Below are 24,289 nucleotides of genomic sequence, written 5' to 3'. Positions count from 1 at the left end.
CTCTAAGGGTTAAATAGAAGTTTCCCAGACAAAGAGGAAGAGGCATCTCTAGCAAGAGGGGAAGTTTGAGCAAAAGCATGGAGGTATGTAAGTGTGTGGTGAATTGTGGAACAGTGAGAAGTCCAGTGGGTGTAAAATGTACAGCGGGGAATGGGGGGTGTTGTGTGATGTTAGAAAAGTTGAAGGAACAGGTAGTGCTAGTGAATAAAAATGATGGAGTAAGACTACATCCAGGAAAACTGTGGGAAGGCATAGAAGTATTCACAAATGCTAAGTGAAGAACAAAAAAAAAGTTTTCCTAAAAACATAACATCTCTACCCTCCTCTCATAGTGGTTTGACTTGAGTTATACATTGATTTGCTAAGTTGCTTCCTCTTTGGGACAATGTTGTCTTCTGGGTCTGGATGAGGAGCATGTAGAAACTTTCAGAATGGCAGAGACTCAGAGACAGGAAGTGATTCAGTTTGAGGAAAGGCAATGCTATCTCACGGTTCCTCAAACTTCAACCTCTCCTTCTTCCACATCACTTTTTCTGATCTCCCTCAAGAAAGAAGTGAAACCAGTGTACCCAAGGGAACAGAGGATAATGTGATTACTCTCTCATCTCACCCTCTTTCTCCTCCTCCTCTATAAAGTCTCCCAACATGATGTCATATAGTGTTGCCAAGCTTAGTCATACTGCCCATTTCCTCTCCCTCCTACCAGCCAGGACAAGTTTTGGGACACTGTCTTCTTCCAGTAATTTTCTAGTACCCAACAATGGGTTTGCATAATTACACAATACCTTCATAGGTCCTCTGCCCATGCAAGAGCATGCAAGCTTCATAAGGTGATGTTAATTACGCCTCATTCTACCAATGGGTCCCATGGAATAAAAGAAAGAACCAGATGGACTTGAGTTCAGATCCTAGCTTTGGTACTTACATTTTTTAATCTTTCAATCTCTATTTCCTTATTTTTAAAATGAAAGCAATCATACTCAAAGACCAGAGTCATGGTGACAATTAGAGATAATATATGTAAAGCATCTGGCCCACAGAAGAGGCCCATCACCATTATTAAGAGCTTGAACTAATGCACAATCCTTGCTGACTTCATTCCTTCCCTCTATCTGTCCTCTATCTGTTTTTCATATGGTAGCCAGAGTGCTCTTTTAAAAACAAAAACCAAGTCACATCTCATAATACTTAAAATCCTTCCTTGGCTTCCCACTACATTTTGAGTAAAATACAAGCTCCTTCTCCTGGCCCCCAGGGCTTAGCCTTACCTGGCTTCTGTCCCCTTTCATCACCAAATCCTTTACATTATACTATCCTCATTGGCCCCTGCGTCCCAGCCACACTAGCTTGATCAGCATCCTAAATATTACAAGTTCTGTCAGGACCCTTGGCCCTGGGGTTTTCTCTGCCCAGAGGGCACCCTCTGTCCCTCCCTTCATTCTTTACACCCTTAGGAGTACAGCATAAATGTCACCTTCTGTGACCACACTACTTTAGTACTACTCTTTATCTTTTTTACCAGCCTAGTTCTTATTTATCACTGTTTATAAATGATTTATTTGTATGATTATTTGCTCAATATCTATCTCCCCAAAAGAAAGTAAATTCTGGGAGGTCAGGAAAAAGTTTGTTTTGTTCACTACCATGCCCCCAGCATCTAGCCCAGCACTAGACAAGTGTTTGAGTTATTACTGTGACCATTAGTAGGGAGCACTCTGTGCTGTAGTACAGATAGATGCAAATTCAGCATCATTTGGGACCTTGGGATCTTAGGAGGGCAGAATTTCCCTACAATGATTACTAGGTATCTTTCTTTGCAAAGCATTTAATTACTTTTCAGGGCATCAAAGGTTGAGTTTTATATTTTATAATCCAAATTTTCCATAATTAACATGTATTTTTAATAAAATTTCTTATAAACTCTGCAGGTTAACAACAAGCCTCCTCACAGAAAATCTAATGAAATGAACTTATTTTAAAAGCAAAATTCACAATAAAGAAAGAAAGACCAATAGGTTTAACATGATAAAGTGTATTGGTATTTTAAAATCAAAGGGCATTGCCTGACATATGAAAGGTGTTTAGTGATTTAATAAATGACTTCAGTTGATCAGATGTAGATAATAAGACAAAGTGAAATGAAAATTTTCATGCAATCTCCCATGGGCTAATGCTGTTGGACTACATGGTCCCTGACAAGTTATGGGCACTAGATATTTGTTGAGTATAAATTTCTGGAAACCTTCTCCAGGCAAACAAACACACACATTGCAACTTTGGAAATGACTACCCTTCATACATTTTCTATTGTTGTTGCTCAGATGGGAATCACCAACTAATGAATTTCTATGTATTTCTATGTTATTTCTTGTTAGATTAAAATCTTCTTTCAAGTTGTTTGGGTTTCTTTTTTTAATTTTAATGTGTATCATTTCATCTGGAATGTCTTCTCCATCCTTTTTTCTTAAAAAGCTTCTTCTATTTCATTTTATTATCTAAAACGTGGCTTTCCCCTGGCAACACCACTATTATCAAAATCCACTCCACTTGTGTGCCCATCTCCCAGGGCTAACAAAGAAGTGGCACATTTCTCATTTTCTACTGGGTCTAACTACGTATCTTAATTTCTTTACATACATAGGGACCCTGATGTCCTTTTCTGTTTGATATTGCCTTAGCTGATGTCACCATTGGTGACTCCAGTGCTTGCTTTGAAGACTCTTTAATACTCTTCCAAAGTTCACCCACAAAACCTCATCCTGACAACCATTATCATCAGAACTTTTCTAACTCCAAGATCGGGAATATTGGAATTGCTTGGTGTACAAACAACCTCATCTTCCTACTTCTCCCACTCCCATTTTTGTATTCTTTTTAAAATCATTTTTTAAATTGTGGTAAAACTTATCTTTTTAACTATTTTTATGTATATAGTGCAGTGGCATGAAGTACATTCATATTGGTGAGTAGCCATTACCACAATCCATGTCTAAAACATTTTTGTCTTCTAAAGCTGAAACTCCATATCCGTGAATACTTGTTCCTCATTCCTCAGTAAATTCTTTTTGCATTCTTCAAGCAAATATTTACCCTCAAAAATTAAAACTCATGCTTATTTCTCTTAATTTCTGTAATTCTCACAACCTACTTTATGAAGATTCAGGCCATTTTTACAAAACTATCAAGTTTGTGTAGCTTAAAATTTCACATCTCTCCCATTCTCTTGCTTTTCCTCCTCTGCTACAGAAAAAGTATGCATCTTCCTTTTCAAAGCCACCCCTCCACTAATATTCTTTCCCCTCTCTCTGTCTCCTCTGGGACTTTATTATATCAGTTTTTTCCTTTTCTTTTCTCTTTTTTCATTCTCCTTTTATCTCTACATTGAAACAAGCCCGAGAGTCCCACATCCCAATTAAAAAACAAACAAACCAATAACATCATAATAGCATGTATTCAGTTCCCACTATGTACCAGCTACTGTGCCAACTGCTTAAAACATACCTTCTGGCATAATTCTTGAAATGAGCCACTGAGTTCAAATTATGATAATGAAACTGAGAGCTTAGAAATATTGAGTAACTTCCCAAGACTAACTAGTCAGCAGCATTTTCCCTTCTCCATGCCACTCTTTCAAGATACCATTTTCTCTTTGTTTCCTTTTCATTACTGTATTTCTTTAAAAAGTCTCAGTTTCTCCTCCACATTGTGCAATCCACAGCAGTTTCTTGGAGAGTCCCATGCTTAACGGACTCTCTCCAAGGTCTCTAATCTCCAGCTGGGTCTCTGTAGTGCTCATCATCAAATGTTCCTTCTTGAGATGATTTTCTCTTTTTTTTTTTTTAATTAATTTTTATTGGTGTTCAATTTACCAACATACAGAAAAACACCCAGTGCTCATCCCGTCAAGTGTCCACCTCAGTGCCCGTCACCCATTCCCCTCCAACACCCGCCCTCCTCCCCCTCCACCACCCCTAGTTCGTTTCCCCGAGTTAGGAGTCTTTATGTTCTGTCTCCCTTCCTGATATTTCCCAACATTTCTTCTCCCTTCCTTTATATTCCCTTTCACTATTATTCTCTCTTAGCTTTAATAATATATGACCTCTTCTTTTTTCTGGTTCTCTTTCTGGTTTTCTTTGCTACTTCCTTATCCTCTCTTACCCCTTAAATGTAAGATTCCCTGTAGTTCCATCTAGACATAGCCTGTTCTTCCTCTTCCACACCTAGCTGAGACAATCTCATTTGTTCCTGCATCATCAACTCTCATGCTGTAACAAATGCAATACCCATGTAGCAAATCCACATGGGTAACTCTGGCCTCACCCACCCACCCACAACCTAATTCCAGCTAAGTGCTAAAATTTCCATATTTGTTCCTCAAGTATCTCAAACTCCGTCTATCTCACATCAGACTCATTACCCGTGCCTGACAATGGACTCCTGAGTTTCCTATGCTGAACCACTGATACCCCCCTTTACTTCCATTTTCACCTCCTCACTTCCCCAGTCCAGAACTGATACAAACACATCCAAAAAGAGCTGTGGAGGCTTTGTGATGGACGCAATCCTGAACTGAGAGTGAAACTTGCATTAAAATCCTGATTTAGCCACCAAGGAGCTGAGTGACTTAGTGGAGCTAGAACAGGGATCTCTGGGGCTCTTTCTGACTCTAATATTCAAGGACTCTATACAATGACTGCAGCACTCATCACCTTCATCCCTTCCTTATTGGCTTCACTAACATTGTCCTGGTCCTGTCCTCACTGCTTTTTGCCTGAACTATTTTAATTGGCCTCCTGACTGGCTTTGTTTCCTGTTTTTCTCTTCTTTCATTATTTCAGATGGTCTTTCACACAACCATAAAATTACATTCATCAAACACATTTGTATAATACTTCTTACTAGCTTAAAAAACTTTTAAAAGATTCCTGTTGGCTAGAGGATAAAATTTGAACTCCTTATTGCTGCGTTCACAGCCCTTTACATGCTAGTCTCAATAAAATGTATGAAACTTCACTTTGTCTAAATTGGATTACATGTGTGGTTGAGATAAGCACTGGAGGGGAAGAAATCCTATTCTTTATACTAAAAGTAATAGTGGACCAGAGATTTAGGTATTTTTTTTTAATTTTTTTTATTTATTTATGATAGTCATAGAGAGAGAGAGAGGCAGAGACACAGGCGGAGGGAGAAGCAGGCTCCATGCACCGGGAGCCTGATGTGGGATTGGATCCCGGGTCTCCAGGATCGCGCCCTGGGCCAAAGGCAGGCGCCAAACCGCTGCGCCACCCAGGGATCCGAGATTTAGGTATTAAGTAGTAGACAATACAATTTTAGAAAATGGTGTGATAAATTTATTTTTATTTTAGAGGAGTGGAGGTCTTTTGAAGCAGGACACAAAATCCAGAAATTCTAAAACAATATTCTTTTTAATTTCTTTTTATTGTAGTTCAATTTGCCAACATACAGCATAACACCCAGTGCTCATCCCATCAAGTGCCCCCCCTCAGTGCCCGTCACCCAGTCACCCCAACCCCCACCCACCTTTCCTTCCACTACCCCTTGTTCGTTTCCCAGAGTTAGGAGTCTCTCATGTTCTGTTACCCTCTCTGACATTTCCCACTCATTTTCTCTCCCTTCCCCTCTACTCCCTTTCACTATTTTTTATATTCCCCAAATGAATGAGACCATATAATTAAAACAATAGTTAAATTTGACCACATGAAATTTGAAAATTTATGTATGGCCAAAAAAAAAATGCTATTAACAGTCTAAAGATAAATGGTGCTGGGGAAAATTTTTCAACACATGTCACAGGGTTTCATTTCTTAAGTTACAAAGAATTCATATAAATCAATAATTTATAGAAATTGATAAATACATTTTTAAAAAGATGCTTAATTTCATTAAATAAATAAAATTCAAAACCATGAGATATTTTTTACTCTTTAGGAAGGCAAGTTTTTAAAAAGTTTTTATTTAAAGTCCAATTAGTTAACATACAGTGTAAAATTAGTTTCAGGTGTACAATATAGTGATTCAACACTTCCATATATCACTTTATTTTCATCAAGACAAGTGGCCTCCTTAATCCCCATCACCTATTTAACCCATTCCCTACCTATCTCCCTTTGGTAACCATCAGTTTGTCCTCTATAGTTAACTATAGACTGTGTTTCTTGGTTTGCCTTTCTCTTTTCTTTCCCCCTCTTTTCATTTGTTTTGTTTCTTAAATTCCACTAGAAAGGCAAACATTTTGAAGATGCACTACTGCTAAGGCAATGGTAAAAAGAGCATTCACCTGGATCATTGAAAAAATTATAAACCAGTACAAATTTTAGAAATTCAAAGGGGGTAATATCAGCATATAAGATGCACAAAGCCTTTGGTTTTTTTAAAAAAAAATATTTATTTATGATAGACAGAGAGAGAGAGGGGCAGAGACACAGGAGGAGGGAGAAGCAGGCTCCATACCGGGAGCCTGACATGGGACTCGATCCCAGGACTCCAGGATCGAGCCCTGGGCCAAAGGCATGCGCCAAACCTGTGAGCCACCCAAGGATCCCCTGCACAAAGTCTTTGATTCAGCAATCTTACTACTAGGAATTTGTGCCACCAATGAAAATACAAAAGTTTACCAAGAATCACAACACACACACACACACACACACACACACACACACAGATGTCAGTTGCAACATTGGTGATATTAGGAAAGAAGAAAAGAAAGGAAAAAAACAAAACAGGGCAGCCCTGGTGGCCCAGCGGTTTAGCGCCGCCTTCAGCCCAGGGTGTGATCCTGGAGACCTGGGATAGAGTCCCGTATCGTGCTCCCTACTTGGAGCCTGCTTCTCCCTCTGCCTCTCTCTCTCTCTCTCTCTCTCTCTCTCTCTGTCTGTCATGAATAAATAAATAAATAAATAAATAAATAAATAAATAAATAATCTTTAAAAAACAAAACAGAAACAGCCAAAGTGTTAATCAATAAAAGATTGGTTATAGTATACTTATATGATTGAATGTTAGTTATAATGTTTCTTGTATAAGAATGTTTCTGACATTAATTGGAAAATCAAAAAAGCAGCTTACAAAATAATACTTGCAGTAGATTCTCTTCTTTTGTAAAAAAAATTGGTATGCATAGTATTTCTGTATTGGAAAAAGAATGTCAGGAAATAAAGCATATCTGCTTTCCTATCATTTATCCATTTTCTGAATATACATCATCATTTTTATAATCAGAAAAAAATTACCTAAAGTTTTCGACTTCCCAAAAGAAAAGAGAAAGGTAATGAAAGTCTGTGCCCTTGCATGCTCTCCATTAAGCAATAAACAGTACCTAGAATCCATGTCATAGAGACTTCATAAAAATTAATGATTAACTGAGTATAATTCATTGAAAGTGTTGCAGTTAAAATAATCTAATAGGTCTGTTTAGTATTTGGCTGTGGAAATAAGATATACTCCCACTCATTCTAACCCATTCAACTAGCACTATTTGCATTGCCTCATTCATCAAACACTGCCACCCAATGTTGCTTAATCCAAGTGCATATATATAAGTAGAGTTGGAATATAGCATCAAATATTATCAAATGCTGATGACAAGAAACTTCATTATTTGAGACCAGCCCCTCATGTTTATAATTAAGGTAAGTTATCATAACCAGTGTGCATTATACTTGCCTGTTATTGGGAAAAACAGCATGAAAGAACAAGTGGTTTTTATATTGCTATTTATTCTGAAATATCTCTGACTTAAAAATAGGAAAGTAAAGAGTAAATTTTAAGTCTGAAAAAATAGTGAAAACAATTTAAAAATCTTTTTTTTTTAATTTTTATTTATTTATGATAGTCACACACACAGAGAGAGAGAGAGAGAGAGGCAGAGACACAGGCAGAGGGAGAAGCAGGCTCCATGCATCGGGAGCCCGATGTGGGATTCGATCCCGGGTCTCCAGGATCGCGCCCTGGGCCAAAGGCAGGCGCCAAACCGCTGCACCACCCAGGGATCCCTAAAAATCTTTTTTAAAGTAAAAGATTTGTAGGTTTAAAGAAAATGTTTTGTTTTTAGAATAGGGTTTGAAAATACTTATTTCCTCACTATGCTTTTTGACTCATCATTCAATTCTTTAAAAGCATCTGATTTTCTCTATGTCAGTCATTCCATTGTAAATGTATTCATTTCTTATCTATGTTGCTCAAATCAGAAAGCTAATTTGGTTTAGAGCAGAGATCCCCACGTGTGTTATCTCAAATTAGTCTATGTTAATAGATAGTCCATGTTAACTGGGGTGTTCATAGAGGTAGAGGGAGAAGTTACAAGATCAAATAATTACCAAAAATAATTAGTTAAACAAAAGTACCATGAATCATCAACATCTTTACTATGCTAATGTGGTTCTGACTTCACAAGAGTTGGAATATAGATAGAAACATTTCCCAGATTTATTTGAAAATGCAACAGTTTGTTGCGGGTTTTTAATTTTTTTTTATTTTTAGAAGTTGATTTGTTTTGTTTTTTAAAGATTTTATTTATTTATTCATGATAGACATAGAAACAGAGAGAGAGGCAGAGAGACACAGGCAGAGGGAGAAGCAGGCTCCATGCAGGGAGGCCGACGCAGGACTCATCCGGGACTCCAGGATCCTGTCCTGGTCCAAAGGCAGGCGCCAAACCGCTGAGTCACCCAGGGATCCCCATGTTGTGGGTTTTTTTTTTTTTTTAAATGTCCATCCAGGACAACTTCTCTCTGGGATGTAAGGATCCTTGGATAAAAAAGAAAACAAGCAAACAAACAAACAAAAACCAATCCAGCATTACAATGTTCATGTTTTCAGTAAAGTGTTAGCTGCATACCCACTGAGTGCAGGGTATTATTTGAACTATTTTCTGTAAAACTTAAAATTTAACTACAGTAAGATTACCTAACTGCACTATTCTACATTATGATTACCAATTAACTACCATATTTAGAAATTTACTATTTCTGAAGAGGTTGGACAACTGGCCAAGCATTTGAAGTTAAATTCCCGGTTCTGATTATTTCCTTCCTACATTTGGAGGAGAGAAATAGAAGACACTGTGTGGAAGCTCTAGCTTAAAGATGGAAATCAGACTAGATTCTGGTCCCAGTATTGCTTTTGTGATCCTGGGTAAGGCACATTATCTTTCAGTCTTAGCCTAATCATTCATAGATTTATGGGCTCAGACAAAATGATATCTAAGGTTCTCTGCTTCTAAATATTCTCCATTAAAGATTTTTGTTCATAAAGCCAGTTATAAATAGGATGGTTGCATGTAAGATTCTAGTTCTATCTAAACAAGACAATTTTTAATTTCAATCTATTCAAGGTTGTTCAGAAAAAAAATAAAGTTGCATGAAGTTTATCTTCCAAGGAGTCCTCTAATGTCCCTTATCCCTCTAGATGAGCCAATTCATTTAAAGTTTGTAAAAGATTTAATTAGCAACCACTCCTGGGATAAACTGAATATATTTTTTTTAATCTAGGGGGAAAAGGGCAATGCTTAATCCAAGTAGAAGTAACTATTAGAATTTCAAGCAATGTAAAGGAGAATTAAGACTGGAGAAGTCCTGTTCCCTCCACAATTCAAAGCACCACTACCTTACCTTGATGATGAGGCCAGGCAGTGGTACCCTACTGAATTAATATGGGGCTTCCTACAATTTATAATAGAAAATGTAATATTCTTACAGTAAGGTACCCTGACCCAGCTTGATACTGAAGGCACAACATTGACTGATGATCCTTGCTTGAATCAAATATTACATTGGGGGGTACGAGACTTATTTTTCTGATTCTATCATTCCTTCTGTAATGAATAAATCCCTTGTTTATTCATTCTTGAGGAATGCTATGGACTAGTGGGTTTCCTTTTGCATTAAATACTTTATAGTGAGTTACTATCATTATTCTTTCTGATACTCAAATTGTGCCAAATTTGGCCAGTGAGAAACCCTTTAAGGGAGCTCCTGTGTCCTTTGGACACAAACTCACACATTTTTGAATGACTACTTTCTGGCATAACTGAATATTCCATATTTACTTCTACATTCTGAGCCCAGACCTAGCAAGTCCTGGTTCTCTTTAGTGGAAAAAGTATTTAGAAACTAAGATATGGGCATACTAATATTGCTGATTCAGATTTAACATTACAGAGATTTTCCCTTGACTTCTTATATTTTATATTTGTATCCTGCAGTAAAAATTCTATAATATCAATACATCTACTTATTTGCTCCATCCTATAGTATAGCAAAAACATTCAGAATCCCAATATCAACAATACTACGAACAATAAGCCCACTAAGTGAAGTTTAAGAATTCTTTGTAGTTCTTTTTGTCCTCTGAATGTATTCTGGATATACTTTCAGAAAACTATATTCAAATTTCACTGAAATAATTATTTTCTTTATGTAGCTATGTTATTAATGTTATTTTGAGTTAGTCACAGTTGTTTCTGTTTATTTTCAAATTGAGGCAATTGAACTAATATTACATTTTAATCCACAGAAGCTTCAACAACAAAGGCTAAAATGAAGTATTCAACCACGAAAATCCCCCCAGCAAAGATGAACAGTTCAGCAGACAAGGCTTTGGTAAAATCTCCTAAGCTGAGAAGTAAGGACTTAAGCATTTCTTGGTTTACACACTATTTTTATCTGTTATCAAATTCTTATTATTCTGATGTTCATATATGCTACCTGCTAATAGTGATAAACATACATAGCCCTTTATATCAATTCCTTCTCTCTACCCACCTCTTTCCAACTAATCTCAAAATCTTTTTCCTAGATTAACAAAATTTTAAACTGATCTTCATTCAACCAACATTTATTGTATATAAAATATACACCTCTGATGTATCAAACTGTGGTCTTGATTTGCAACTTCTGATAAAGGAGAGAATAAGAAGTGAAGATATTTGAAGAGGCATGAAGATATCCATGCTTCAAATAAAGCAGAAATGATCAAATGATGCTCGAGTCTATCCAATTGCAAACTCAAAGGATTTGTAATAAATTGAAGGGTAAATAAAGTCAGGTAGTAGCCATAGCTTTAAGATGAAACGGCTATATCTTTGATGCTGAAAATTATCCTAGGGGACATCGATCGGGGTGGCTCATTTGGTTAAGTGCCCGACTCTTGGTTTCTGCTCAAGTCATGATCTCAGTGTGGTGAGATCCAGTCCCACAACAACCTCTGCACTCAGCAGGAGTTGGTTTGAGATTCTCTTCCTCTGCCCCTTCCCCCACTCGAATGTGCCTACACACCCATGTGCTCTCTCTTGTAAATAAATAAATCTTTAAAAATACATACCCTAGAAAATAATTATGCAAATTTATACTCACATTTTTTTCATACAAAAGAGGGAACACAAAAGAAAGTAATGGAACCCTGACCAAACTAGAGAGAAAAATAGAAGATGAGGAATGATGGCAGGAACTGGTATGCCTTTGTCCTTTGTTCTCTTCATTTCCTTGAACCTCTTTAAGGCTAGAAGAGAAAGCAATGTTAAAGAATATCATTTTCAGTCTTCTCTAAGGCTCTGGCCCACTCGTGCTGGTTTTAGTAACCAGGGAAAACATTCATTTGACTATGGTTTTTGCATGGCCAGAAAATCACAGTTAAGTTAGTCCTTTTATTTGTGTCTGAGTCAAAATGCTGTGTATAGAAGCAGTGACTCAGTGGAACTGACTCTGTGTCTTCAAATTCCCTCTTAATAATTCCCTCTGCCCTCCCCCAACCTGTCATGTGCATGCCCTCTCTCTCTCTCTTTTCTTTTTAAAGATTTTATTTGTTTGACACAGAGAAAGAGCACAAGTAGGCAGAGTGGCAGGAAGAGGGAGAGAGAGAAGCAGGCTCCCAGTTGAGCAGGGAGTGCGATGCAGGGGCTCCATCCCAGGATCCTGGGATCATGACCTGAGCAAAAGGCAGACACTTAACCAACTGAGCCTTCTAAGGGCCCCATGCTCTTTCTCTCTCATAAACAAAGAAAAAAAGAAAATAGGGATCCCTGGGTGGCGCAACGGTGTGGCGCCTGCCTTTGGCCCAGGGCGCGATCCTGGAGACCCGAGATCGAATCCCACATCGGGCTCCCGGTGCGTGGAGCCTGCTTCTCCCTCTGCCTGTGTCTCTGCCTCTCTCTCTCTCTCTCTCTGTGACTATCATACATAAATAAATAAAAAAAAAAAGAAAATAAGAAAATAAAGAATGAAAGAAGAGAGAAAGAAAGAGAAAAAGAAAGAAAAAGGAAAGAAAGAAAGAAGAAAGAAAGAAAGAAAGAAAGAAAGAAAGAAAGAAAGAAAGAAAAGAAAGAAAGAAAGAAAAAGAAAAAGAAACATGAGGGAGCAGACTGGAGTTTATGTCAGAGTTGCTGGCATTGATGCAAAAATTAAAATGTAACCCCTCCTTTAAGGGTGCTATGGCCCTAACAGCTCATTTATACCATTTAAAAAGTGATAAAGATAATCCCCAAACCATTTATATAGCTTTGGAATGTAGCACATTTTTTTTCATTGTCTCTTAGCAGATCTTCTTTTCCAAAGATACTGGCTCAGTTTAACACTAAGATTGTCATTATTTAGATACTCTTGGCCAAAATTTCCAGATATCTATAAAGTGTGTGGCAGGTATGAACCAGTTCTCAAAATTCAAGGTACAGCAACGTCATATCTCATTTTTCTAAATGAACTGCTCTGAGCCCCCAAGCAACAAAGCAAGAAAGCTTGTTTTAGTTCCTTCTCCTAACTTTGGGCTAGCAGGATCTGACACAATCACAACATCACAAAACCCAATATCCACCCACTAGAGGTACACATACAAACAGGTTCCATATCAGTCTGGGTCATCACCAGAGTATTTCACCTCTAGTGCCAACAAGGTACAAGACTTAATGAGCTAGAGAAAAGCCCCTCCCCAAATTCATTCTCTTCCCAGTTTCCAGGAAGCTGCTCCCAGAGTCAGGGCATTTTTCTCTGCTACTTTAAGTCCTCTACATCCATCAACCCTTTCCCTGCCCTGATAATCCAGCTTCCTTAGGGATCTAGTCAGAACTTAAAATATGGAGGCCTTGGGACAGATCCATCCAGCAGAAACCTTTTATTTGGCCTTAACACTATTATTGTTGTTTTTTAATTGAGGGAACATTTTAAAATTAGAAGACTGTGTATAAAAATCTGAATCTCTTGAAAAACCTGAAAACCTAGCAACACTGGGCACATATCCCTACATGGCAATAATTGCATACAAAATGAGTAGAGGTCACACCCGTTAATTTGGGTCTGTCCAAGGAATATCTTCTGTTACAGTGAAAGAGCTTCAACTTTATTCTATGGACAGTAAGAAATCATAGAAAACATTCAGTTGGGGAATAACAAGATATTTTTAGAGAGATCACATTGATGTTGGTGTAAAGATGGAGTGAGGGAGCAAGAATAGAAAAAACTGGTTAGAGGTCTGCTGCATTCATCTAAGGGACTGAAGATGAGGGCCTGACCTAAGAGAACAGATTGGAAAGTAAGGATTAAATGTCAGATACATTCAGAAAGTGAAATCAGTAAGATTTAATGACAGATCAAATAAATTGAAGGATGGACAGAGAGGAAAAAATAGATGATTCTCAGCTTTCAGGATGACCTAAGAATTGGGCAGACAATGGTAGAAAGTGGTACTTTTTCAAGATAGGAATTCAGGAAGGATATACATAGTAGGTAGAGAAAAAAAAAAGATTTTTTTTATTATGAGTATATTTGAATGGGGGTAAATGTAGGTCATTTAGGTAGAGAGGTCCAGAATTCTGAACGCTCTCCACAGATAGATACAGAGATGCCTCAAGCTAACTGAAGTCAAAATACCCTGTGAAGAAAAAGCAATAGACACAAGCCTCAAGAGAGAGACCAAAGGTAGAGTTGCAGTTTGGAGAGGCATCAGCATATTAGGGGTGACAGAAGTCATTGGAGCAGGCAGTATTGCCCAGAAAGAAAGTCTTGAGTAGAGGAAGAGGCAAAGGACAAATACTGAGGAGCACAAACATTTTAGGAGCAGTCAGACAAGGAAAAACTAACAGAGAAAGAGAAATGGATGATCAGAGAAAAACAAGAACCTAAGAAGACTGGTGACATGACAATAGGGGAAGAAGAGTTTTAAAGAAATATGTGGTTCCCAAAGTCAAATGCCACAGATAAATCAAGGGTAGTAAGCAGTGAGAAGAAACCTTGGTGAAATAGGTGTTTGGGGAAGAAATGAAAGATGAGTGATTCACTTATGTTGTTCCCATCAGCCACAGTCTGGCTCTTTCAGTGGAAGAACTACAGGAAGATTTCCAGGCCCCTTCCCATTTACTCACCAGAATTACGTGAGGGATTTCATCGTGCTGTTGCTATGATGAAATTACTCATGAGAATTTCCTTACAAGCCATGCTAAGACACTGCCCTCAGACATCAGGCAAGATATAGACATAGGAAGTGACAACAGCCCTTACATAAGCTTGAGTTGACCCTCTGACCCCAGTGGAGCACTCTCTCCCACAAAGTCCCCAAGGCCATGCCAGCTTTGTGCTTCCCATCTGAGAACACAACCCTCACATCACACTTTCAGCTTCCCCAAACACCAAAGTATACCTTCTTCCAAATTCCCCAATGTTAAGTAGCTTCAATACTTCAAATGTAATCACGCCTCAATATAGTATACCCAGTGTTTGTCCCACTAGATGCTAGCCCCTACATTAATATCTTTAGCCCCTCTCTACTTCTACGCCTATAATGCTTCCTCAGTATCATGACCCTTACTTCTAACTACCCAAGACCCACATCCTGCTCTCCAGAGAGTCCATTCTTAATATTAGACATGCCTGTCAGTCATGTCCCATGGGATTCTGACTATAACATAAAGATAAGCATACAAGGAATGAGCATCCTTACAATATCACCTTATGCCCTTTGGGCCTGGAGAGACGATGTGTTACAGTTAATAAAGTATTATATTAGATTACTTATCAGGAGACCAAGTTCAATGTTGGCTCAGGCCTAGCTTTATAAATTATCTTTGCAATTGTAAAAGCACTACATAAATATGAAATACTATAGTTGATATTTATAAGCTGTAATGTAATGTTGGGAAGTTTCAGGATAAATGTGAGTAAAATTAAGGGGTCTTGCCCTGTTCAGACAGCTGAAGATACTTAAAGGTAGATGCCCATCTGAACTGGAGGCAAGATAGCTGTTATTTTGAATTATCTATAACAGAGGTTAACTCTACTTAACCTTGAAAAGCATATCAGGAAAGCAAATCTTTTAGAGAATTAGAAAAAAATCATAGAATGGATCTCAAAGTCACAAGTAACTATTTTCATTTTCTGAACTACTGTGAATAATTGAAATTTGGCTCTATTGTACAAATTGCTTGATAATTCACTTACTATGTTAAAAGTTGAGATGCCATGACTCAAGTGTTACAATTTTCTTTGTAATTGTAAAAGCAATTACAAAGCAAGCATCCTTCCTTAGGTGGAAGGATGGAAAGAGTAGCTTTAATATTAGACATACTTGAGTCAAAACTTCTCACCAAACCTGTAATCTTGGGCAAGTGTCATGACTTCTAAGAGCCTTAGATCATCATCTGCAAAATAGGAAGAATAATAACTTCCTTGTAATATTAGTGTAAAGGATTAAGTGAAATAGTATATAAAATTACTAGCACAGTGCTTGGCCCACTGTGGACACACTAACATTTGACAAGGGAGCCAAGAATACTCAAAGGAGAAAAGATAGTCTTTTCGATAAATCGTGCTGAGAAAACTGGATATTCACATGTAAAAGAACTCACAAAAACTCACCTGAAATGGATTAAAGACTTAAATGTAAGACCTGAAACCATGAAACTCCTAGGAGTTTAGGGGAAAAGGCTCCTTTCCTCCTGTTTAATTAACATGGACCAATTATTTTTAATATCAATAAACTCTAGAGACTATAGCTATCCCTGTAAAATTATTAAAAGTATATTCCAGATACGTAAAAAAGATTATAGATTTCATATGGTCATATAAGTTCCCCCTGAGACAAAGAATGATCTATGTTGGATGTAGATCCACACTCCCTTATACAGAATTCTGAAAACCAAAATTTTTCTAAAGACCTAATTTTTCATAACTTATTTGGTAATAAAATATGATCTGAACTTATTATATTTGACAGTTAAATTCTGACCTGAACCAACATGAAATGTTTATTTCGCCTTATGTAAATGTTCCTATATTTCACTATTAAATCAGTATTAATTTTTTATGATATGAGTACTGCCCTAATCCCTGTTGGGAGTATGACATATATAACAGCATATACTCTACATGACAATTCTAAAATCTAAAAAAACTGTGAATTTTGAAACATAACTGGCCCCAAGGTTTCTGATAAGATACTGCAGACCTTTAGTTGATTTCCTGGTTTGGTATGCTCAGGATTTGTATAAGGATAAAAGGATAAAAATGGATGGAGTGAAACAGTCTCAAAATTTTTCAATTGTTTAGAATCCCAACAGAAGCCTGAAGAAGTTTGCCAGATGTACTTTATGCAACTGCGTTCTGGCCTTATCATAGAAAAGACATCCTGTTACTTTAGGAAAGAAATCACCAAAAGGTATTCACCAAGAACAGGTAAGGGGAAACTATACATTTCCTGGTATTTCTTCAATATATTAATGGGCATCTATTTGCCTTTATTTACAACATTTTGGATATATAATTTTTCCCTTGAGCAAATTTTCCTTCTGAAAAAAAGTAAGGATATTGAACTATTTTTTAGCCATTTTCAATAGGACATATAAAGAGTTTTTTTTTATATAAAGAGTTTTTATAGCATGGTAGAAATGGGTATGTTATAATATTAAGTGAAAATAGAGGATATAAAATTATAAATATATTTACAATATTTTTAAGAGATTTTTTTCATTTAAAGGAATTAAACTAAAATGTTAATAGCAGTTTTATTTTTTGGGGTGTTGAGACCATGAGTAACTAGCTTTCTTCCACCTGGATTCCAATGGGTATGCCCCACTGGGGTTTTAAGTGTGCAGGAGGTATTGATCACTTCAGACTGTGGAGAGGCTATAGTCCTGGGGTCAGTCTCAGCAAGTATCTTTGACTCAAAGAGGGGTAAAGAGGTTTGGGCAGAGTGGGAACTGACAGTCCACTCCTACTCTCCCCCTGTCCTGTAGCTGAAAAGTGCAGAAAGCAATGTCTGGTATTCACTGCCTGTCATCAGCAGCTGAACAAAGATTTCACCTCTGATGTCCCTATGTTACAGAAATGTTTTGGAAGAGCTAATGTTCCAAGTATCCAAGGTATGACTGCTGATAGGGGTGGTGTGGGTGTGAGGAGGGAGATAGACACAGGACCACAGCAAGTGCTCCTCTAGGAAGCAGCTCCATGTCTATGCTTATTTGTGTAACAGAAACTTCTGCCTATTTGCTGCCCACATACCCATTTAGTGGTATTCAAACTAGGTACAAAGTAGCTGCCCTGACAATGAATGTACACTTTAGTTGGCCCTCTATCATTATTTTGAAATGCTTGTTATGGATTGGAATCTCATATACATTATTCCTGGGGAAAATATATTATCCTTTGGGGTCGGGCGGGCAACCATATCGCCCCCGCAACCTCATCATTTTGACACTAAAAGAAAATGAAGAACTATTATATTTTTTAAAATATAATTTCAATTCTTAGATATTCTAAATAATTGTTAAAATTGCTTTAAGTTGTATTACCTACTTGTGCAAATAAAGTCCAAATTGATGCTGACCATCAAGAAGTGAAGAGATTATTAATTTGACCAGGAATTGCACATTGCTATTTCAAGCATAATCATGTTATAAATGTCCTAAGCTCCAAAAAGTATACTCAAGTTTCTCATTAAGTATTTTTAAATCATTTTACTTTAGAAGTTCATATACAGACTCAATATTTAACATGCTTCTGTTTTGTATATTATTTTTCCTAGCATAATTCTATAAAATAAAGAAAATATAATTTTTTTCTCCAGGACCAACATAGGTAGTACCTAATTCTACACCAGTTTATCCCAGCATGCCATAGAAATATTATCATTTTCTATGTGTGCTGGGACATTTTTTAAAAAGTTAGGAATACTATTATTTAGCCAGAGGACAGACACACCCTCCCGAACTGTTGGAAGTTCCTCAGCAACTCCACACCTTACAGATGAGTATTCATGTAACCATGTCTATCAAAATACAGTCTCTTCTTGTCCATAGTCCCCCTGACCGTAAGAAGCAAAAAAGCAGAGGCTTCCTCAGGCAAAGTATGTCGCTTTTCCAGCTACTTTCTCCCCACCAAATCCTCCCATAAGCACACAAATATGACCTATACCTATGATTTTCAAGCAAGAGACTACCATCTTTAATCCCATTCAAGTGGCACACCTTACCCTTTGAGCTACATTAAGCTTGTGCCAAAGGCTTTTATCTATCCAACAGTGGTGAGCAAAGTGCAGCTCAAATTGGAAAGAAAAAAAAAAAAGCCTTTAAGGAAGCATTTCCTTTTAATTGTGAAAGATTGTTCATGGGAACAAGTCTTTTTGAATTTTTAATGACAAGCTTTTCACTTGTTACAGAATATTCTGCTTCTCTGAGCACATACAATGATCAATCTATTACTTTCGTTTTTGAGGATGGAAGTTATGAGATCTATGTAGAAGACTTGAGAAAAGGCCAAGAGAAAGGTAGAATATTTCCTTTTGTCTATAATGATATAATGATGACTAATAAAGTAAAAAATAAATTTACCAAGGGGTGCCTGGGTGGCCCAGTTTAAGCTTCTGACTCTCGATTTCAACTCAGGTCATTGATCTCAGGGTCTTGAGATCAAGCCTCACATCAGGCTTGTGCTGGGCATGAAGCCTACTTAAGATTCTCTCTCCCTCTCCCTTGGCCCCTGTCCCTCCAGCTCCACCCAACCCCACTCTCTTTCTCTCTTAATAATAATAAAATAATAATAATAATAATAATAATAATAATAATAATAATAATAAATTTACCAAACCATAAACACTGGCTTACCTCAGATATGGCAAATAGATTTAATGCTGTCTACTAACTCCAATGAATTGGCAGCAAATGCCTAAATACCACTAAGTTGAGGAGGATTCAGAAGCTTAGTCAGGGTTTTTTAGGGAAGAATGCTGATATTGAGAAGTGGTATTTGTTGTAAAAGATGAAAGGAGAGACAGCACATATTTGCTATTGCTAAATTACCTACTAGATCTTTCTAGCCTTATCAATATCACCAAAGTACAACCTCAAGTAAAGGAATATACCAGTGCTATAAACAATATGCTAAATATTTTAATAATGACTGTGTTAGAGAATTTATCAGAGCATACTTACACATTTTTGAGACCTTAAAATCACAAAAGTTTTGCTTTTATTGATATATAATAAAATAAGGTATTTTCTGAAGTTATATGTATGTTGAAATTGAAACCTTTTGATAAAATTGTCTCAACAAAGGGATTTTATGCATTCTCTTTCAGATAAGGTGTTATTCCGTTATTATGATTCCCCATCCCCCTCACGTGAAACAGGTAATTTGGAGGGCTGGGTAGCTGTAGTGCTTGAATTCTTGAATTTGAGGTGAGGACAAATCCAAAAATCCTCCATGAAAAAGGAAAGCAGCCTCATAAGGTTCTCTCCAGCCCACATTCATGGTAAAATCTTAGATTCTTAGAGGATTTATTCCCTCCCATTGATTGTGCAGTTTAATAATTAGGATAAAGGTTTACATTTAAAAGAGATCCAGAATAATTGTGGCTTAAGCTACAAAAATTTTATTTCTATCTTAGCCAGGACTGGAATGGCAGTTTTGCTCAACAGATTGTCCAGCAACTAACCCTGCTCCTTCTCTTTGACTCTGCCAATACCTACATGGTTTAAGATTACTTGCTACCATGGCAATGCCCAATCAGCAGGACAGAGGAAGACAGGTGCATGAGTTCTCTTTCCCATAAAGGATAAAACCTTGAAGTTGCGCCTGACACTTCCATTCACCTCATCTTGGTCAAAACTTAGTCACATTGCTACACTTAGTTACAAGAAAACAGACTGAGAAATGTTCTATTATACAAGGAAGGTAGATGGATATTGGGAGACAACTATCAGTGGCTTTACATGCAGACAGAGAAGGTGACACCCAGACAAATACCCAATAGAATCACAGTTCTACAATCAGAAAGGATATAAGAAAATTAAGGAGCTTAAAATTACCCCCAAATTGTCCAATGACTCTTTGGTTTCATTTGGGTACAAATACTTCTAAAGGATATGTTGGGTAATGAAGCAATTGTTTTCCATCATATTTTGAACTCTTTTCCTAGGTGTTAAATTTATTTAAATTAAAGTGAGTTAATTCTTAACTTTATAATTTACATTTTTAATTATTTTTTTTAATTGCAAGGTGATGATGTTGATGGCCAGACGTTATTGGTAAACCTGAGTCCTACAAAAGATAAAGATTTTTTGCTGCATGCCAACAACGAGGAACATTCTGTGGAGGTAATAGAAATATGCATTTAACTGCCGTAACTTATTCCACACATTTGTACAGATTTGCGTATTCAGAATATTTCAAAGAAGTTTTGTTTGTGTATTATATGTAAAACACAGTAAGTTACTACTAATAACTTGCTTCTGGAGTAGGGAAGGGAAGGAAATGGCATATATAGCCTTGCTACTGAAAGTCTGGTTTCTGCCAGCAGTGCAGCATCACCTGGGAGTTTGTTAGATATGCAGAATTTTAGGCTTCCTCACAACTGAATCAGAATCAGCATTTAAATAAATCTCCAAGAGATTCATATGCACGTTAAAGTTTGAGAAGCATTGCTATATAGAATTATCTCAAATCCTCTTTATTTGACTTGAGGAACAACTTTGTTCTTCCAGGAAGAATTTCTTGATAAAATATAGTTTTCTTAGGCAAATTCAAAAATAATTTTACATTCTGAGCCTGCTAAAGGGAAAGTCATAAACATTTCCATGTGCCGATATTTACAACGAAAGCATAACAATCACATTCTAATCATAGGATTCACTGCATAGTCTTTTTCAGCTAGTAAGTCACAGTGTAATATTGGTCATGATGAAAAATTATAAACATCTTCAGAAACAAACAAGCCAAAGATAGGGACCAGGAAGAAAACATAAGACTATAATACAGATGACAAATGACATAAATACAAAATTATAAATCTAATTAATACAGCCAGCTAAAGTATTAACATAAACACTGGATGGTAACCAGCATCTCCCTTAATAAACATTCCTAAATGTATATAACAGTTGGACATATATAACTACTCAATAATAAGAGCTGACCCTATACAGAGCTCTATTACATGCCAATTACTGTACTAAATGTTTTACATGCAGTTTCCTTTCATTCTTGTAGTAATTCTATAATGGAGTTGTTGTACTGTTCAAATATTACAGTATAACAAACCATCCCCAAAACTTATCAACCTAAAATAATAATCACTTATATCATTCACATATCTGCTGGTAAGTTGGAGGTTGACTAATCTAGAAAACCGATTAGACTAAAAAAATTGAGGTTTGAGAAGTAAAGCAATGTGCACGTCTCAGAGATAGTACATGGCAAAAGTTTCACACAAATCCTGAGCTGCTGCATCCAAATCCAGTCATTCTAAGCTATAATGTTTCTCAAGGTATACTGATTATCAGGGAATCAAATCAAATCACCCCCCTCCACTTCAGCCCTCCCTACTCATTTCTTCCTTCTCTACCATTCCCATCCCCTACTTAGTAAGTAGTCTTGCCAAAGATACTAAGTTATAATCATTCCCCTTTAGTTTCTAATACAGGGAGGTAAGGTGACTTTGGACTTCCCACTTACATACCAATTGCTTTCTTTCTTGTTTCCTCAGCTACAAAAATGTGAAAACCAATTGCCAGACCAGGCCTTCTTTCTCCTTCATAGGAAGTCTTCCAAATGTGTTTCATTCGAATGTAAGAACAATCCTGGAGTGTTTATAGGAGTAAAGGATAACCACCTTGCTTTAATTAAAGTAGGAGACCAAACTAAGGATTCATATATAGAGAAAACCATATTTAAGCTCTCTTAAATTTAATGGGATGAAAAAAGTTGTCAATCATGGGTTGGGTAGCCTAGATAGCTACTGCTGGAGAAAGAATAAGAGATAAAGAGATAGACAATATTTAAGGGAAATAAAGAGTACTTAGTATGCTATGGAATGTTTTTCTTATTATGTAAAATATATTTTTATAATCCTTCAGTTCTGTTTTTTATTACCCTTGTCTCACTACATATTCAATAGTGTATTATTAAGGAGACCTCAGAAAATATACAACCTGACTTTTACTTTTTTCTACTTGCTGTCAAGAAAGAGCTTAATATCTAATTAAGCTCTTCTGAGACCTCTGGAGACAAGGAAGGGCCTTAATCCAAGTTTCATTTTAGACAAGGATTTCAAAAAGCCACATAGAGACATAATTTTCCCTGGTTCCAAACAAGTTCAAACAGTAGAGCTGTTGGTGAAAAGACAATCAGCTCTACTTAGACTGAACATTTCACAAATGGAATAAAACACCAAATTTGTTTGAAGATGCCCAAAATTTCAGATACTTACACAGGTAGGCAGATAATATAAATATGTGAAATGACAGAGACAATTGAAAAAATTAAGAAAAATAAATCCTGTATTTGTAAAGTAAATAATTTTACTTCTAATTGTTTCATTTTTAAAATGCTGATTTTTATAGATGGAGTTAAATTTAGCAAGACATTCTTACATTAGGAAGTAAAATAAATTTTATCTCAGACATATAATTGAATCATTGGGAATATCTCACAAACTAAAACATTATTTTAAAGCACTGAGACACAACATACCTTAAGACATCCAAGTACCATGGGATCCAAGTACCATGGTGAGGCCACAAGTTCCCTTATCTACTAGAACCTAGATTGGACACAGCATTAACATTACAATTTTAATAACTGGCTATGCCTTATGTTCATTGTATACTGTCTTTCTGACACTATGCTCCAGGGATCTGTAACTTGATATACATGTCATCCTGCACAAAATTTCTTATAATCCTTTCTTACTATGTGTACAAGTGTTTTTCTTGTCCACCTTCCTGATTAGTCTGCTTACTATGGAATATTTATTGACTTTTCTTCCTTCATTTCTTTTGATCAACTCTGTCCTTGATATACATTTTGTGCCCCATGAGCTTCATTCCATATCACCTGACCTCTGGACACCAACATATTTTTCTATTTTGTCTCTCTGATGTAGAATTTCACATAAGCCTATTGATGGGAATATTTTTTATTAAACATCTTTGTATTTTACATTACTAAGGTAGTAAAATTTATTCTCAACCATATATGATTTTTCAACTACTAAAGGAATAATTTTTGCTTATTTTAAGTCTTAAATTCTACTATAACTTTTTCATAGGCTTAACATTGACAATAAGTGATAAACTAGTAACAGAATACTTATGAAATACAACTGTTTCTGAAAGTGTTGGCTTTTTAATTTCTAATTTGTTGAGATCTATTGGATATAATGATGGTGGAACATAAGATTAGAAAGGCTGAGAATTACTGAGTGAGGGTAAACAATTGTAAACAACAATATAGCTTTCATTACATTGTCAGTTTTATTATGAAGACAAAAATAAAAGCAGAATATATATCATCTTCTCTGAAAAACACTAAATGTTGACCATATGCATCTGTATGATATACTCGAAATGATTTAAGTAACTAAATATATTAATTACATTAAATTCTCAAGTTGTATTTTTTTAAAAGTATGTGAGGTCATGATGATTTTATCATAAAATAACTATTCTGAAATTTTTAAGTCAAAGCAATCTTACCTTAATCCACTGATGTTGGTATCTGGGGTAGGTCATTTGTCTGGTAATTCAAAACTAAATAAGATATTCCAAAGAGGAGATTGTGTCTTTTTCACCTTTGTACTCCCAGTGCCCATCATAAGTGGCCAGCACAAAGGAGCTATTCAGCCACTTGTACCTGAGATCAAACAGTCAATATACACCTGCAAAAGGAACTTTAACCTGACTTCTGACTCAGTTAGGTATCTTTCATCCTGAGTATTTGATTTCTCATGTTCAATTTTCCTTTTTAAAAAAATAATTTCCACCATCACTATGGGGAGTATTATTTGATTAAAATAT

The 24,289-nt window shown here is 36.4% G+C and overlaps 1 protein-coding gene across 2 annotated transcripts in view; it reads left to right on the top strand.

Moving 5' to 3' along the window:
* The window catches only part of IL33 (interleukin 33), a 37,621-nt gene extending 13,746 nt beyond the window's left edge, over nucleotides 1-23,875 (top strand). Inside the window, exons 1-8 of one of the 2 annotated variants that reach the window (XM_072728402.1) lie at nucleotides 7,514-7,649; nucleotides 10,534-10,641; nucleotides 16,548-16,673; nucleotides 17,234-17,359; nucleotides 18,655-18,762; nucleotides 19,573-19,623; nucleotides 20,493-20,590; nucleotides 21,979-23,875. In XM_072728402.1, coding sequence (XP_072584503.1) covers nucleotides 10,557-10,641; nucleotides 16,548-16,673; nucleotides 17,234-17,359; nucleotides 18,655-18,762; nucleotides 19,573-19,623; nucleotides 20,493-20,590; nucleotides 21,979-22,176 — 792 coding nt within the window. In that variant the 5' untranslated portion in view covers nucleotides 7,514-7,649; nucleotides 10,534-10,556 and the 3' untranslated portion in view covers nucleotides 22,177-23,875. Of the gene's footprint in view, nucleotides 1-7,513; nucleotides 7,650-10,533; nucleotides 10,642-16,547; nucleotides 16,674-17,233; nucleotides 17,360-18,654; nucleotides 18,763-19,572; nucleotides 19,624-20,492; nucleotides 20,591-21,978 lie in introns of those variants that run through there. The other variant, XM_026001362.2, reaches the window with a different exon arrangement.
* Nucleotides 23,876-24,289: the final 414 nt, after the last annotated feature.

The sequence above is a fragment of the Vulpes vulpes genome, chromosome 12 (genome assembly GCF_048418805.1).
Source record: "Vulpes vulpes isolate BD-2025 chromosome 12, VulVul3, whole genome shotgun sequence".
Taxonomy (NCBI): Eukaryota; Metazoa; Chordata; class Mammalia; order Carnivora; family Canidae; genus Vulpes; species Vulpes vulpes.
The sequence above is the reverse complement of the archived record's forward strand: the minus strand, read 5'-3'. Positions and strand labels throughout refer to the sequence as shown.